A 17019-nucleotide genomic window follows, 5' to 3' on the forward strand; every position below is an offset into this window, starting at 1 on the left:
AAATATTAGTTCAAAACGTGGTTCCTGAAAATGTTTTATTTATTGAACGTCGTGAAAGCTAGGGGAAAGTTATTATATACATTAGTCGTCCGTAAGTTATAAGCAGAAGACTACAGGGAAGTACAGACTACACTGTCGACTGCAGGGCTACTCTTTACCAACGCCCCATTGTGTGGCCCCACAGCAGAAGCCTGGCATGGCCAGGTGGTTAAGGCACTCGACTCGTAATCCGAGGATCGCGGGTTCGAATCCCCGTTGCACCAAACATTCTCGCCCTTTCAGCCGTGGGAACGTTATAATGTTATGGTCAATCCCACTATTTGTTAGTAAAAGAGTAGCCCAAGAGTTGGAGTTGGGTGGTGATGACTAGCTGCCTTCCCTCTAGCCTTACACTGCTAAATTAGGAACGACTAGCTCAAATAGCCCTCGTGTAGCTTTGCGCGAAATTTAAAACAAACCAAAACCCACAGCTGAAAGAGCAAGCATCTTTGACAACAGGTTTCGATCCCAGAACTCACAAATATCGAGTAAAGAGCCCTATCTTCCAGGCTACATTGCAAATGTGTGAACCATACTACAGCGCAAATATCGATTCATGTCGACATGTGGATCCCATTTTATGCAACTGTATCACAAAACATCAGCTTAAAATGTTGTTTGTCGACGGGTCGATCACTTTACCTATATAATTACTTCACAATTATTAGTTACTGGATTGGTTACTGCATAACATACTCCCCTTAACTTTTACATATTCCCCATACTTATATGGTATTTTATATATTTTTAAAATGAAACATTGATTTCATAATCAAATTTATTTTTGGCGTATTCTAACCACAACCGTATATACAGTGACCGAGATCATATAGCAGGCAGCATACAAACACACATACTGATGACACTTTCAAAATATTAGACAGTAGGACATGGCCAACTACAACAAAGTCTAGCTGTTCCACACACTAAACGAAATACAAATTATGTTCTGGTTGATTATACGATACTGGCTTAAAAAGGCTTTTGACATAAAAAATGTATAGCTATAGGAATATTGTTTGCGAGGACCCTTTTAGAGAATGTTGCTTCGTTGAAAGCATGCCGGTAAAAAAACAGTTTTATTATACGTGTATACACACACACATACACATGTTATTAACAAAATAACTGATGACATCACACAACGCTTCCAGATACGTTTACCAAAACGACCGCGCTAATTTACAACCAGGCACTATTACTTGTTTGTTTTTTAGCGTGTTGAGGCGTTCGACTCGCAATCCGAGGGTCGCGCGTTCGAATCCCGGTCGCACCAAACATGCTCGCCCTCCCACCCGTGGGAGCGTTATAATGTGACGGTCAATCCCACTATTCGTTAGTAAAAGAGTAGCCCAAGAGTTGGCGGTGGGTGGTGATGACTAGCTGCCTTCCCTCTAGTCTTACACTGCTAAATTAGGGACGGCTAGCGCAGATTACCATCGAGTAGCTTTGCGCGAAATTCAAAAACAAACAAACAATAAGTCATCGCCTTTAGCGAATTTTATTGGGCATTACCATGGGCCATTAATTAACTATCCAGTATTACGATCCATGTAACAAACTAATTGTCAATATTTAAACTGCTATTCCTTTTCAATTATATCACACAACAAATCCTAATATTAATTTGCAAGAAAAACTTTCAACAGAAAAACAAACAAAACCTACATATTATATGTACCTAACGTGACACTTTACAAAAGTAATACACGATAAACACATTCTCTTCGATGGTAACAAGATAGAAGAAGAAGGGTTAGCTAACGTAACCAGATTTAAGGTGAGGCGAGAAAAGATTTCATAATAAATATTACTGCCCTAAGTGTACTACAACCTCAGACATTATCACAACAAGATAAATTCAAAAAGATATAACACCGTAATTCAATCAAAATCACATTTAGGGGTTCACTGTTAAGTGATTTGCTCTTAAGTTAGTAGCTGAGATTAAATAAGTCAGCTGTCGCTGTTCATTCTTGATGGCAAGAAACCCATGTGACCTAGGAAGGTAGAAACGTTGCTCTCTGCTTTAATAATAGAAAGTGTTAGTACCCATACCAGCTGTTCTGAGATAAATTGTCGTTGCTTAGAGGTACGGCACGAGCTTTATTTACTAAAACAACGGTATTTAGCAATCATTAGTCTGTATGTCTCGTTTGTTCCTTATTTAAGCACAAAGTTGCACAATGAGTTATTTGCGCGCCGTTCGCCGTAGGTATCGAAACCCGATTTTTTAGCGTTATACGCCCACAGACTTACCGTAGAGTCACCGAGGCGGTTACATGAACAATTTAGGTGTATTTCTTTAAGGTCGTTTAAGGTTCTTAAAGTCGTTTAACCAAAATATTTTCTTTAAAAAAAACAAAAAAACTTTGAGATAAGGGACACGAAATTTTGACAATCATTACAACAGCTAAAAATATAAAAACTCAAAAGGAGCCAAAATCAATAAGGGAAGGAATACACATACACATATATTAATTTAATATATCGTCATGAAACAAGGGCTGTCAATAATAGGTATGATTTAGTAAACGATACGCGTTAGAATAATTGAGATAAGATACTTGGATACAACACTATCACTTCCAATTGAAGTAAACAGAAAAAATAAACATTCATCATATTTAATATCCACAAAATACAAAAATACAATCCGAGGTTTTAAAAAAAAATACAGGGAAAAATTACACGGAACAAACTGCTTGCCTAAACAGAGATATTTGAGGAAACATTAAACATTCAGACTTTGAAATATATATGTGTATAGAGACGATAGAGCAAGTAATTAATACAGTTGGTAGTTTGTTAATTATCAACCATTTTTCTTTGTTTACTATCGTTTGTTTTTATACACATCGTTTGTCCCAAGGTCACTAACTAATTATCTAACGACCCCCACAATAAAGCAGTAGATCATTATGAAAGGTTCAACTGAAAAATAACAGGTCGGATGAAGATTTGGTGTGAAGATGTACATTTCTATCAGATGATCGCCTTCGTCTGTTTGTTTTGTTTTTTTTAATTTCGCGCAAAGCTACTCGAGAGCTATCTGCGCTAGCCGTCCCTAATTTATTAGTGTAAGACTAGAGGGAAGGCAGCTAGTCATCACCATCCACCGCCAACTCTTGTGCTACTCTTTTACCAACGAATAGTGGGATTGACCGACACATTATAACGCCCCCATCTCTGAAAGGACGAGCATCTTTGGTGCGACGGTGATTCGTACTCACGACCCTCAGATTCCGAGTCGAACGCCTTAACCCACCTGGCCATGCTGGGCCCAGTAATCTTGTAATCACCAAACATAAAATAACGAAAGGAAAACGTGTATCTGTATCTTTATATTTTGCTTCGTAAAATCTTATAAATGAGACGTAAAATAATTTAGCTTACTTGTAGTTGTTCCAAAAGACGACAGAGCGGCTTCACGCCTTGTTCGTCACAGGCTTTACGGTAAGCTCTAACGAGTTCGTCCGTGGAGAATGACTCTAACGCTGTGGAAAAAAAATAATCAAGTTATAACTCAGTAAACGGCACTGTTGGCAAAGTAGAATGACGTGTCTATACCTAAACTGAAATGAATATAAGCTTTAAAAAGTAGAACTATTTCAACATACACGGTACCTATATTGGTGTCCGAGGAGTCAAGACCACTTCATCAAATTTACAGAATGTGTTCTACATGCTGTCCTTGCAATTAGAAACAAATTTGTAGACTGCATCTTCATCTATTTGAACACAACAAGGAATATTCGTGTTATTGTCAGTTGTCCAACAGGCCTCGCGAATTCATCGTTCTTTGTACACACGTCTTGAGCAATCCTCAGAAGGAAAAAAATAAAAAATCGATGGGAGTAGAGTGAAAGCTTGGACCCCATTTTGGAGGGCCAGGTCTACCGACCTATTGTCCTGGTAAGAAGCCATTCAACAAAGATTTGACTTCCGTTCCATGACCTATGGTTCCGGACTTTACGGACACCCAAAATATTTCAACTTGAATACAATACTACAAACTCGTATTATTAGACTTTAAGCAGTATTATCAGACATAAGATCAAATATTAGTACCTGTGTATTACTAGATTTTGAGCAGTATTCTCAAACATGAGATCAACATTCGGAAAAATATTAGTACCTGTGTATTACTAGATTTTGAGCAGTATTCTCAAACAAACATGAGATCAACATTCGGAAAAATATTAGTATCTGTGTACAATGATTTTACGCTTTACACGTAAACTCGTACTAACATGAAATCAGTGACAACCAAATGTACATCGCAGGGCATCGAACCCTGGATTTCTGCGTTGCAAGTTCGGAGGCTTACCACTATCCCATCGGGGGGCATTCCGTAACTGTTTCTAGTATTTCTTTTAACTTGTACGATAAACTTATGTACTTTTTGTATTTGTGTTTATAATTTTGTTACGTCTTTAATATTGTTATAATCTATTTTCCACCAATAAAGTCTAATAAAATATATGGGGGGAGCGGATAAAAACTCAATTAAGTATTCACACAAAATACACTAGTCCACAAGAAACTCAGGAGAAAGGAAAATTAGAAATATTTAGATTAGAACTAAATTAAGGGCCTACTGAAAAACAACACAAAAATAAATTCTACCATACAAATATGGCGGAATGACCGAAGATTTTATTATTTCAGTTTGGACGTGAATTAAAACATGCTAGTGAAACAAAACCTCAACATGAAAGTAGCAACTTTATATGGTTTTCTAAAACTGTTTTTTTTCTTTTTTCCTGTCTAATCAACAAACAATATAGTTCTTTGATGTAGTTCTCATGGAAAATATTGCAAAAGCCAGTTATAAAAACCGCATTAAAAATGATGTACACTCTAAATACAACGAGAACAGTCTGTAGACAGTTCACTATAATCATCTTCGATCTTGGTTCTCTGCTTTATCAGTAAAAGTGTTAATACTCATACCAGCAGTCTTTATTTCAAGTGGGTTTCTCGTCATCAGAAAAGTTACTGAAGCTCTAAGCAGTTTGTTTGTTTTGGAATTTCGCGGTCCCTAATTTAGCAGTGTAAGACTAGGAGGAAGGCAGTTAGTCATCACAACCCACCGCCAACTCTTGGGCTACTCTTTTACCAACGAGTAGTGGGATTGACCGTCACATTATAACGCCCCCACAAGTGAAAGGCGAGTATGTTTGGTGTGAGGAAGATTCGAATCCGCGACCCTCAGATTACGAGTTGAACGCCTTAACCCACCTGGCCATGCTGGGCCACGCTTTGTACAGATTACTCTAATTCTGAATTTCCAAACACAGGAAAGACAACTTGCCGAAAGCAACTACCACCAACTCGTGGGCCACTCTTTACCAACAAATAGTACAACTGACTGTCGTATTATAATTAAGCTCCTTAACTACTACGGTGCAGTCATCTTTCCATTCCCTTTGTGTTGTAATGGTTCAAACTAAAGTTATGTTATTCGAAATCAAGAAGCAATAAAAACGCGCGTTTCCACTTGATACTGTTATATGAAGTAAGGCCACAACGCTTTAATCGTTGTCATAAAATAGAATCGATAATTGATAGCGTTGTATGAAGTACGACTGCAACGCTTAATCATTGTCATAAAATAGAATCGATAACTAATAGCGTTGTATGAAATACGACTGCGACGCTTAATCGTTGTCATAAAATAGAATCGATAACTGATAGCGTTGTATCAAGTACGACTGCAACGCTTAATCGTTGTCATAAAAATCGAATCGGATAATTACCTACCATGTTTACTCCAATATCAGAAAGCATGAGTACTCTATATTCACTATGTTGTTTATACGTTTTGAAATTTTGTATACTCTTTACTAAAACAATATTATATTCCCATACAGTTTTGTCCTTAATTTAGAGGATGAATTCATCATGTTAAGTGACTATTGTCAAAAACCAAGCCTGTAAACTCGCACCTGACTAAGTAACGTGGCACACGGGAATTGCCGTAGTTACTTAATACAATTGGATATTAATAATTTAAAGGTTTGTTTGTGTGTTCAGGGATAAACTTTAGTATCACAAGAAAATTATTCTTTCTACTTTTGAACAGAAACGACTTCCGATTTTATGACTTTGAAGTCAATTTTACTAGTAATCGTAATGTATTATTTGCAATTTAATTGTTACACCGTTACTACGTGAAAGAAAACGTAAAAATTACTATTGCCTGAATACGTCTCCCTTGGGTTATTATAAAAGCTGAGTTACAATTACATAACGGCCTGGTGGTTAGGGCGCTCGACTTGTAATTTGCAGGTTACGGGTTCGAATCCCCATCCCAGCAAACGTGCTCGCCCTTTCAGCCATGGAGATGTTATAATGTGACAGTTAATCTCAATATGTGTTGGAAAAATACTATCCCAAAAATTGGTGGTGGGTATAGATTACTAGCTGTAAGAAAGCAATCAGCCATAACACGTAATGCATCTTATATTAAATGCTACAATTTTACCTAAAAATTTCCGAGGTAAAATTGTAATATTATGGATTTTTTTATTCAAATACGAATAACACTAGGTAAACGTTTTTGACTTTACAAGCAAGGACCAACTGTAATTTATATTTTGCTAAGGGGGCCCGGCATGGCCAAGCGTATTAAGGCGTGCGACACGTAATCTGAGGGTCGCGGGTTCGCATCCCCGTCGCGCCGAACATGCTCGCCCTTTCAGCCGTGAGGACGTTATAATGTGACGGTCAATCCCACTATTCGTTGGTAAAAGAGTAGCCCAAGAGTTGGCGGTGGGTGGTGATGACTAGCTGCCTTCCCTCTAGTCTTACACTGCTAAATTAGGGACGGCTAGCACAGATAGCCCTCGAGTAGCTTTGTGCGAAATTCAAAAAAACAAACAAACATTTTGCTAAGGAAATAAGCGCTTTAAGTCTCTGTACAATTTCTTCAAAAACCGCCGTAATAAAAAAATAAATATAATAAAAAATACTCTAAAATCAAAGGAACGAGCCCTTTGAAAAAGTGGCTAATATTATTAGTTTGTAATCATATATTTATGGATGTTGTTAGGATGACACTCACGTTTGTTGTAAAAGAAAATAGCAAGCACCGCTCCCCTTCCGTTGGAATGGACTTTGAACAGTACGTCTTGTTTCTAGCAAACCATGCTAATTTAACTCTTATTCGTATTTTTAACAATACTCTACAGTCTGCAATAGTTCCTGTTCTAATGATTATCTTCAAAAACTTGCTCTTTGCTCTACATGAGTAGTTAACAAGTATCAATAGAGCACGTGGGATAAATGCCAGGTTAGAAATCTCCTAAGGTTCAGACTTAGCCATCTCTACTTTAGTTAGTTAGTTTGTTTCTTGATTTCGCACAAAGCTACACCAGGGCTATCCCTAGTGTCCCTTATTCAGCAGTGTAAGACTAGAGGGAAGGCAGCAAGTCATCACCACCCACCGCCAACTCTTGGGCTTATCTTTTACCAGTGAATAGTGGAATTGACCATCACATTATAAAACCCCAACGACTGAAAGGGCGAACATGTTGGGTGTGACGGGGATTCGAAGCCGCGACCCTCAGGTTACGAGTCGAGTGCCTTAACCTTTATCACTTCAGCTTGTACTGAAAGATAAATTGGCGCGGTGTGTATATAGTAATGACCATCTAGAAATCTGACGAGTACAAAAGTTGACATTTACTCTTACAATATTAACTATTCACTAAATCATTCAGCAAATACGGATACTGTGTCATTACCAAAGTACTCGTTAAGCCCGTGTCTGCTGTGTCATTCTGACAGCTGCATGTTATGAACAACAAAGGTACTTTCTGCCTTTCATTCTGCTACAGGGTGGCCCGTAAGTCCCTACCCATCCATATATCTCATGTATCCAGTGTATCTGTATGCTGTCCATCATTCTCGCTGCATAATATTATGCGACGTCATGTTCTGTGAATGTAAATGCGAGTGTAAATGAGCTTACATCGGCCATATTTCTCTGAAAAAAAAACAACAAATTTATAATACATGCGCGATTGAATATAACATAATAACATATGGATGGGTAGGGACTTACGGGCCACCCTGTAGTATTTTGTGTCATTTTGACAACTGTTCCAATACGTAAGAAGAATTTTTTGTAACTACCTACTATAACAATTTGTAATATTTGTAATACAATCTCGGAAAACGTTTTCGTGTCAGACTATCGATTAAATCAGTCTGTGAATCGAGACATTTTGTGTATCTTTATCAATATGTTGCAATCTGTGAATCGAGACATTTTGTGTATCTTTATCAATATGTTGCAATCTAAAACACGAGGAGTATTAGTACCATACTGTCTACTCAAGTAGTTTGTAACAGTTCGTGTTCAGTGGAATTAGTTTTCAATATACAGTCAAAAACGAAAATACTTTTCGCATCATTATTCCTGTAACCATCAGTGTGTACTTGTTTTCATTATTCCTGCAACCATCAGTGTGTACTTGTTTTCATTACTGCTGTAACCATCAGTATACTTGTTTTCATTACTCCTGTAACCATCAGTGTGTACTTGTTTTCATTATTTCTGCAACCATCAGTGTGTACTTGTTTTCATTATTCCTGCAACCATCAGTGTGTACTTGTTTTCATTATTCCTGTAACCATCAGTATACTTGTTTTCATTACTCCTGTAACCATCAGTGTGTACTTGTTTTCATTACTCCTGTAACCATCAGTGTGTACTTGTTTTCATTATTTCTGCAACCATCAGTGTGTACTTGTTTTCATTATTCCTGCAACCATCAGTGTGTACTTGTTTTCATTATTCCTGTAACCATCAGTATACTTGTTTTCATTACTCCTGTAACCATCAGTGTGTACTTGTTTTCATTATTTCTGCAACCATCAGTGTGTACTTGTTTTCATTATTCCTGCAACCATCAGTGTGTACTTGTTTTCATTATTTCTGCAACCATCAGTGTGTACTTGTTTTCATTATTTCTGCAACCATCAGTGTGTACTTGTTTTCATTATTTCTGCAACCATCAGTGTGTACTTGTTTTCATTATTCCTGTAACCATCAGTGTGTACTTGTTTTCATTATTTCTGCAACCATCAGTGTGTACTTGTTTTCATTATTCCTGTAACCATCAGTGTGTACTTGTTTTCATTATTCCTGTAACCATCAGTGTGTACTTGTTTTCATTATTTCTGCAACCATCAGTGTGTACTTGTTTTCATTATTCCTGTAACCATCAGTGTGTACTTGTTTTCATTATTCCTGCAACCATCAGTGTGTACTTGTTTTCATTATTCCTGTAACCATCAGTATGTACTTGTTTTCATTATTTCTGCAACCATCAGTGTGTACTTGTTTTCATTATTCCTGCAACCATCAGTGTGTACTTGTTTTCATTATTTCTGCAACCATCAGTGTGTACTTGTTTTCATTATTCCTGTAACCATCAGTGTACTTGTTTTCATTATTCCTGTAACCATCAGTGTGTACTTGTTTTCATTACTCCTGTAACCATCAGTGTGCACTTGTTTGTTTTTAGCATAAAACTACACAATGGATTATCTGTGTTCCATCCACCTCGGGTATCGAAACCTAATTTTTTGGTTATAAGCTTTCAGACTTACCACATAGTTACTGGAAAGATGGAAGTGAGTCAAATATCGTGAAAAGTTACTTTTATTGTTTAAACTTTATACCAAACAAAAGGGTTTCATACTTTACCACTTAAAGCATTTTTAAGAAATACAGAATGTTAAAGGTCCACCTTGAATTTTGCATAATGAAACAAGTATCAGAAATAATGATCAAACGAAGTAAACAATTAGTGATTGTAATAGACAGACTAATTACAATTGTCAGCGTATAGTATACTACATTTTTGTCTAATTGTCCGCATCCTAAACTGAATATATTGTATACCAACTACCTTCTTCCTCTCCCGTGCAAACTTGTATCGCTAATTTATTAATTAATAATTTATCACTGTAAACTACATCCCAGCGAAAGGAAATATGCAGAATACTCACAATATGATTAAATAGTCATGTTGTAGCAATGACTTTTTTTTTTTTTTATTGGTGTATGTGTAGGGGCGGAGAATATTAAATAAAATACTCTTTCTTCAGTAATTACTGAGGTAAAATTTTGGAGGACTCGTGTCCTTCTGTGGCTGTATGCAAGTACTTCTGACCCCCGCTAGTACAGCGGTAAATCTACGAATTTACAACGCTAAAATCAGGGGTTCGATTTCCCTCGGTGGGCTCAGCAAATAGCCTGATGTGGCTTTACTATAAGAAAACACACGCACACTGTACTTCTATGTTAAGAATTTAAATAAAAGTGAACCTGAAAATTCTCGTTCGCTCATTTCGGGTCTTTCTGGACTTGGAGAGCTTGAGCTTTACGGTGAGAAAATCACTTATAAAGAATTAATGTTTGGTTTGTTTTGTAATTAAGCACAAAGCTATACACAAAGGGCTATCTGTACTCTGACCATCACAGGTATCAAAACCTGGTTTCTAGCATTGTACATCTGCAAACATACCACTGGGAGACAAACATTAACGGACACACCTATATTTCCAGCATGTAATTTTATGTAGATTTCCTAGTAAAATGAAATTCATCACGAAGGTACACCTTTTATAAGACTCAACTACACGCACACACATTTCTCTTTTACAACTGATTAAATATCAGATGAAACTTACACCATCCGAAAACAAAGTTACATTTAACGAATATTTAATCATCTACTTGAACTACAGTTTTGTGAATCAAACACAACTGAGTTTTAATTTTAAAACTTTATAGTAGACGATTTGCAATTTTGTTGATTTTGTCCAAAACTAAATATCTTGGATTTGAAAAGAAATCTTTCAAAAGATATTTTGATCCGTTAGTTTCAGAACACTAAAATGAAAGACTAGAGGAAAGGTAACTAATCGCCCTTATAACGTACCTTTGTTCTTAATATGCGGAGCGCAATATTTATTTTATGCGGTAACGGGACGCAAACATTAAACCTGCAGGTCAACAGTTCGGCACGCCAACCTCTGAGCCACGAACAACCCACAGTGTTCAAGAAACCAATTACAGTAGGCATTGTTTCGAAATTCAATAGTTGTGGCAATTATTCATGTCATGAAAAGAACAAGTGACACTCTGTCCAGTCGTGAATCTTAATCCTACAGTTGAAGAAAGATAAATTACTTACTGATTCACGAATCGCTTTTTGTACAAACAAGTTTGTTTGTTTTGGAATTTCGCACAAAGCTACTCATGGGCTATCTGTGCTAGCCGTCCCTAATTTAGCAGTGTAAGACTAGAGGGAAGGCAGCTAGTCAACACCACCCACCGCCAACTCTTGGGCTACTCTTTTACCAACGAAAAGTGGGATTGACCGTCACATTATAACGCCCCCACGGCTGGGAGGGCGAGCATGTTTAGCGCGACTCGGGCGCGAACCCGCGACCCTCAGATTACGAAGCGCACGCCTTAACGCGCTAGGCCATGCCAGGCCTTGTACAAACAAAGAGACCGATAAAACTAATCTCCAATTGTAAGTCATTTAAACACAGAGAAGAAATTAGAAAATAATGAGTTTATCTCTGAAAGTTTATCAGTTGTGGTCCATACAGATATAGAAAGTGACAAAGAGTGAGCTATTCTATGAAAGTTTACCAGTAGTGGTCCATACAGATATAGAAAGTGACAAAGAGTGAGCTATTCTATGAAAGTTTACCAGTTGTGGACTATACAGATATAGAAAGTGACAAAGAGTGAGCTATTCTATGAAAGTTTACCAGTTGTGGACTATACAGATATAGAAAGTGACAAAGAGTGAGCTATTCTATGAAAGTTTACCAGTAGTGGTCCATACAGATATAGAAAGTGACAAAGAGTGAGCTATTCTCTGAAAGTTTACCAGTAGTGGTCCATACAGATATAGAAAGTGACAAAGAGTGAGCTATTCTCTGAAAGTTTACCAGTTGTGGACTATACAGATATAGAAAGTGACAAAGAGTGAGCTATTCTCTGAAAGTTTACCAGTAGTGGTCCATACAGATATAGAAAGTGACAAAGAGTGAGCTATTCTCTGAAAGTTTACCAGTAGTGGTCCATACAGATATAGAAAGTGACAAAGAGTGAGCTATTCTCTGAAAGTTTACCAGTTGTGGTCCATACAGATATAGAAAGTGACAAAGAGTGAGCTATTCTCTGAAAGTTTACCAGTTGTGGACTATACAGATATAGAAAGTGACAAAGAGTGAGCTATTCTCTGAAAGTTTACCAGTTGTGGTCCATACAGATATAGAAAGTGACAAAGAGTGAGCTATTCTCTGAAAGTTTACCAGTTGTGGTCCATACAGATATAGAAAGTGACAAAGAGTGAGCTATTCTCTGAAAGTTTACCAGTTGTGGACTATACAGATATAGAAAGTGACAAAGAGTGAGCTATTCTCTGAAAGTTTACCAGTTGTGGTCCATACAGATATAGAAAGTGACAAAGAGTGAGCTATTCTCTGAAAGTTTACCAGTTGTGGACTATACAGATATAGAAAGTGACAAAGAGTGAGCTATTCTATGAAAGTTTACCAGTAGTGGTCCATACAGATATAGAAAGTGACAAAGAGTGAGCTATTCTATGAAAGTTTACCAGTTGTGGACTATACAGATATAGAAAGTGACAAAGAGTGAGCTATTCTCTGAAAGTTTACCAGTTGTGGACTATACAGATATAGAAAGTGACAAAGAGTGAGCTATTCTATGAAAGTTTACCAGTTGTGGTCCATACAGATATAGAAAGTGACAAAGAGTGAGCTATTCTCTGAAAGTTTACCAGTTGTGGACTATACAGATATAGAAAGTGACAAAGAGTGAGCTATTCTCTGAAAGTTTACCAGTTGTGGTCCATACAGATATAGAAAGTGACAAAGAGTGAGCTATTCTCTGAAAGTTTACCAGTTGTGGACTATACAGATATTGAAAGTGACAAAGAGTGAGCTATTCTATGAAAGTTTACCAGTTGTGGACTATACAGATATAGAAAGTGACAAAGAGTGAGCTATTCTATGAAAGTTTACCAGTTGTGGTCCATACAGATATAGAAAGTGACAAAGAGTGAGCTATTCTATGAAAGTTTACCAGTTGTGGACTATACAGATATAGAAAGTGACAAAGAGTGAGCTATTCTATGAAAGTTTACCAGTTGTGGACTATACAGATATAGAAAGTGACAAAGAGTGAGCTATTCTATGAAAGTTTACCAGTTGTGGACTATACAGATATAGAAAGTGACAAAGAGTGAGCTATTCTATGAAAGTTTACCAGTTGTGGACTATACAGATATAGAAAGTGACAAAGAGTGAGCTATTCTATGAAAGTTTACCAGTTGTGGACTATACAGATATAGAAAGTGACAAAGAGTGAGCTATTCTATGAAAGTTTACCAGTTGTGGACTATACAGATATAGAAAGTGACAAAGAGTGAGCTATTCTATGAAAGTTTACCAGTTGTGGTCCATACAGATATAGAAAGTGACAAAGAGTGAGCTATTCTATGAAAGTTTACCAGTTGTGGACCATACAGATATAGAAAGTGACAAAGAGTGAGCTATTCTATGAAAGTTTACCAGTTGTGGACTATACAGATATAGAAAGTGACAAAGAGTGAGCTATTCTATGAAAGTTTACCAGTTGTGGTCCATACAGATATAGAAAGTGACAAAGAGTGAGCTATTCTATGAAAGTTTACCAGTTGTGGACTATACAGATATAGAAAGTGACAAAGAGTGAGCTATTCTATGAAAGTTTACCAGTAGTGGACCATACAGATATAGAAAGTGACAAAGAGTGAGCTATTCTATGAAAGTTTACCAGTTGTGGTCCATACAGATATAGAAAGTGACAAAGAGTGAGCTATTCTATGAATGTTTACCAGTTGTGGACTATACAGATATAGAAAGTGACAAAGAGTGAGCTATTCTATGAAAGTTTACCAGTTGTGGTCCATACAGATATAGAAAGTGACAAAGAGTGAGCTATTCTATGAAAGTTTACCAGTTGTGGACTATACAGATATAGAAAGTGACAAAGAGTGAGCTATTCTATGAAAGTTTACCAGTTGTGGACTATACAGATATAGAAAGTGACAAAGAGTGAGCTATTCTATGAAAGTTTACCAGTTGTGGTCCATACAGATATAGAAAGTGACAAAGAGTGAGCTATTCTATGAAAGTTTATCAGTTGTGGTCCATACAGGTATAGAAAGTGACAAAGAGTGAGTTATTATCTGAAATAATTTCATTTGTCAGTTAATCAGGATCAAGATCATTCATGAAATTAATTCGTGACGTATTCATAGAATAATCATTGGTAAAAGTCCCCACTAGTACAGCGGTAAGTATACGGATTTATAACGCTAAAATCAGGGGTTCGATTCCCCTCGGTGGGATCAGCAGATGGCCCGCTGTGGCTTTGCTATAAGAAACACACACACACGCACATTGGTAAAAATCATTTAAATTAGTGATTCTCAACCTCTATGCCGCGGTGTTTTTGAAACACATTCAACTTCCTTGGGAGTTTACTAGCAAGTCGAACACATCAGTTACTAAAAACAACTATAGAAACAGTCTGAAACCTTCCAAAACATTCGATGGTTTTCATTGAACTCGAGCACAGAGAAGTTCATACTTAAATTTATTCTCGACTGCTAGTTTAATTGTGGCGCAACAAGCTCTTCGTACGTCATAGATGATTCATCAAACAATCAAACTGCTTTCTGGAACACGTTCTCATTCTGCGGTAAGTTACAGCTACTACGCTCTAGATAGGAATTTTATATCAACTGCAGAACTTCGTGCTTATCGTGTATAAATTAGCTTTATCATTTATCCATGGAAAAATATTTAAGTAAGTCTGGTGCTGCAAAGGAGAATGTGTTGAATCAAAAGCAAGGAATCAAACGAAAGTACAAAAACGAATACATCGAATACAGTTTTATCACTTTGAAATCGGAACATTCTCAATTACCATTCTGCTTTCTCTGCAATGCAGCTTTATCGAACGAGGCGCTTGTTCCTAGCAAACTGAAGAGACACTTGGAAACAAAACATTCAGCTGTGAAGGATAAACCAAAAGAATATTTCGAGAATCTCGCGGCTCAACAACATGAACAATCAATGAAGCTTGTGAACTACATGAAGCTGCCCGAAAAAGAATTGACTGCAAGTTGTAAAGTTGCTCAATTGTTGGCAAAACGCAAGAAAGCGCATACTGAGGCTGAATCAGTCATTGCGCCAGTGTTAGCAATCATCGTTGAAACTATGGTTGTTGGAACGGATGCCGCCAAAAAGGTTAAGCAAGTTCCACTGTACAATGACACAATTTCGCGCAGAATTGTAGACTTGTCGTCGGATTTGAAGGATCAAGTTTACCAACACTTCGAAGCGCCTGAAGATGAATTGTTTCTGCTATGGTCTCTTCAAGTTGATGAATCTACTGACGTTAGTGGAAAAGCTCAAGTTCTGGCTTTTGCTCGATTCATAAAAGACGGAAAAATCGTAAACGAATACTTATTTTGCCAAGATTTAAAAAAGTACAATGAAAGGCCAGGACATTTTCGAGTTTGTGAATGAAAAGATTTTGCTCTTCAAATTACATTGGAATAACTGTGTCAGAGTTTGCACCGATGGCTGCCCTTCAATGCAGCAAGGAAAAAAGAAGGGATTCGTCACTCTGGTGCGCCAACAGAATCCAAACATTAAGATTGTTCACTGCATGATTCACAGAAAGACGCTCGCCTCCAAATCTCTGCCGAAAGATTTGCAGTCTGTTATGAATCAAGTCAGCCAAGTGGTGAATTTCATCAAGTCTCGGCCACTTCAATCTCATCTTTTCTCTGTGAAGCGATGGATTCAGACTACAAAAAGCTACTGTATCACACTGAAATTCGATAGCTTTCGAAAGGAAAGGTGTTAAAGCATCTTATCCAACTAAAAACTAAAGTAATTTCTTTCTTGGAGGTTGAGAAAGCAGGTTTTGAATTTTCTTTTCATGGTGAGATCTGGTGGCTGAAGATTCAATTTCTCTCCAACTTATTTGACAAATTAAATTCTTTGAACTTAAGTCTCCAAGGACCATCTGAAAACATTATTACTGCAGTCCAAACTGAAGGCCTTCGATGAAAAGGTGACACTGTGGAAGAATAAGATCTCGAAAGGAGTCCTATGTTGTTTTCCTTCTGTTAACGAATGTCCGTCAAAGAAGAAAATTTTCCCACATATTTTGAACACATTAAGCGACCTACAGTCCACACTGAAACATTACTTCCCGTCACTTGCTGTCGACGAATATAACTGGGTGACCTATCCATTCGGAATCAACGAGACAACAAATTTTACAACTGCGGAGGAAGAACAGCTCATTGACTTGCGAAACAATAAATTTTGTCAGTAATTGTTTCCGGAAGAGAACTTGGATGAGCGTTGGATCTCCATTAAAAAACCATATCCTGTAATCACTTCAAAAGCAGTTGAAGTTTTGCTTTCATTTGCATCTTCGTGGTTTTGCGAAATTGGATTTTCAGCATTCACTGAAATTAAAGCCAGAAAGAGAGAGAGGCTTCTTACAGTCGATGATGAAATGCGAACTTGTTTGTCTACGTTAGAGCCTCGCTTCAATTTGATTTGCTCTCGAAAGCAGGCACAACAGTCACATTGAAAACATATGTAAAAATAAAAGTTTTATTTTTCTGCTATACCACAAAATCGTTAAAAAGCCTTAGAACGACACTCACGGCCAAAGCAAGCGATAGTATTGTCAATGTGCAAATGACATTAATATGGCTTGCTTTGGCCGTGATCTTCGTTCTAAGGCTTTTTAAGTTAACTCTTCTGTGTTACGTGTACCTAAACATGATGCACAATGACATTAATATGGCTTGCTTTGGCCGTGATTTTCGTTGTAAGGCTTTT

General features: G+C 37.2%; 1 protein-coding gene across 2 annotated transcripts in view; it reads right to left on the bottom strand.

The window, feature by feature from the left end:
* LOC143228866 (uncharacterized) overlaps positions 1–17019 on the bottom strand; it is a 94724-nt gene that overhangs the window by 60528 nt on the left and 17177 nt on the right. For both annotated transcript variants that reach the window (XM_076460284.1, XM_076460274.1), the window contains exon 2: positions 3436–3536. In XM_076460284.1, coding sequence (XP_076316399.1) covers positions 3436–3536 — 101 coding nt within the window. The remainder of the gene's footprint in view (positions 1–3435; positions 3537–17019) is intronic.

Source organism: Tachypleus tridentatus, chromosome 1 (genome assembly GCF_004210375.1).
Source record: "Tachypleus tridentatus isolate NWPU-2018 chromosome 1, ASM421037v1, whole genome shotgun sequence".
In the NCBI taxonomy this organism is placed as follows: Eukaryota; Metazoa; Arthropoda; class Merostomata; order Xiphosura; family Limulidae; genus Tachypleus; species Tachypleus tridentatus.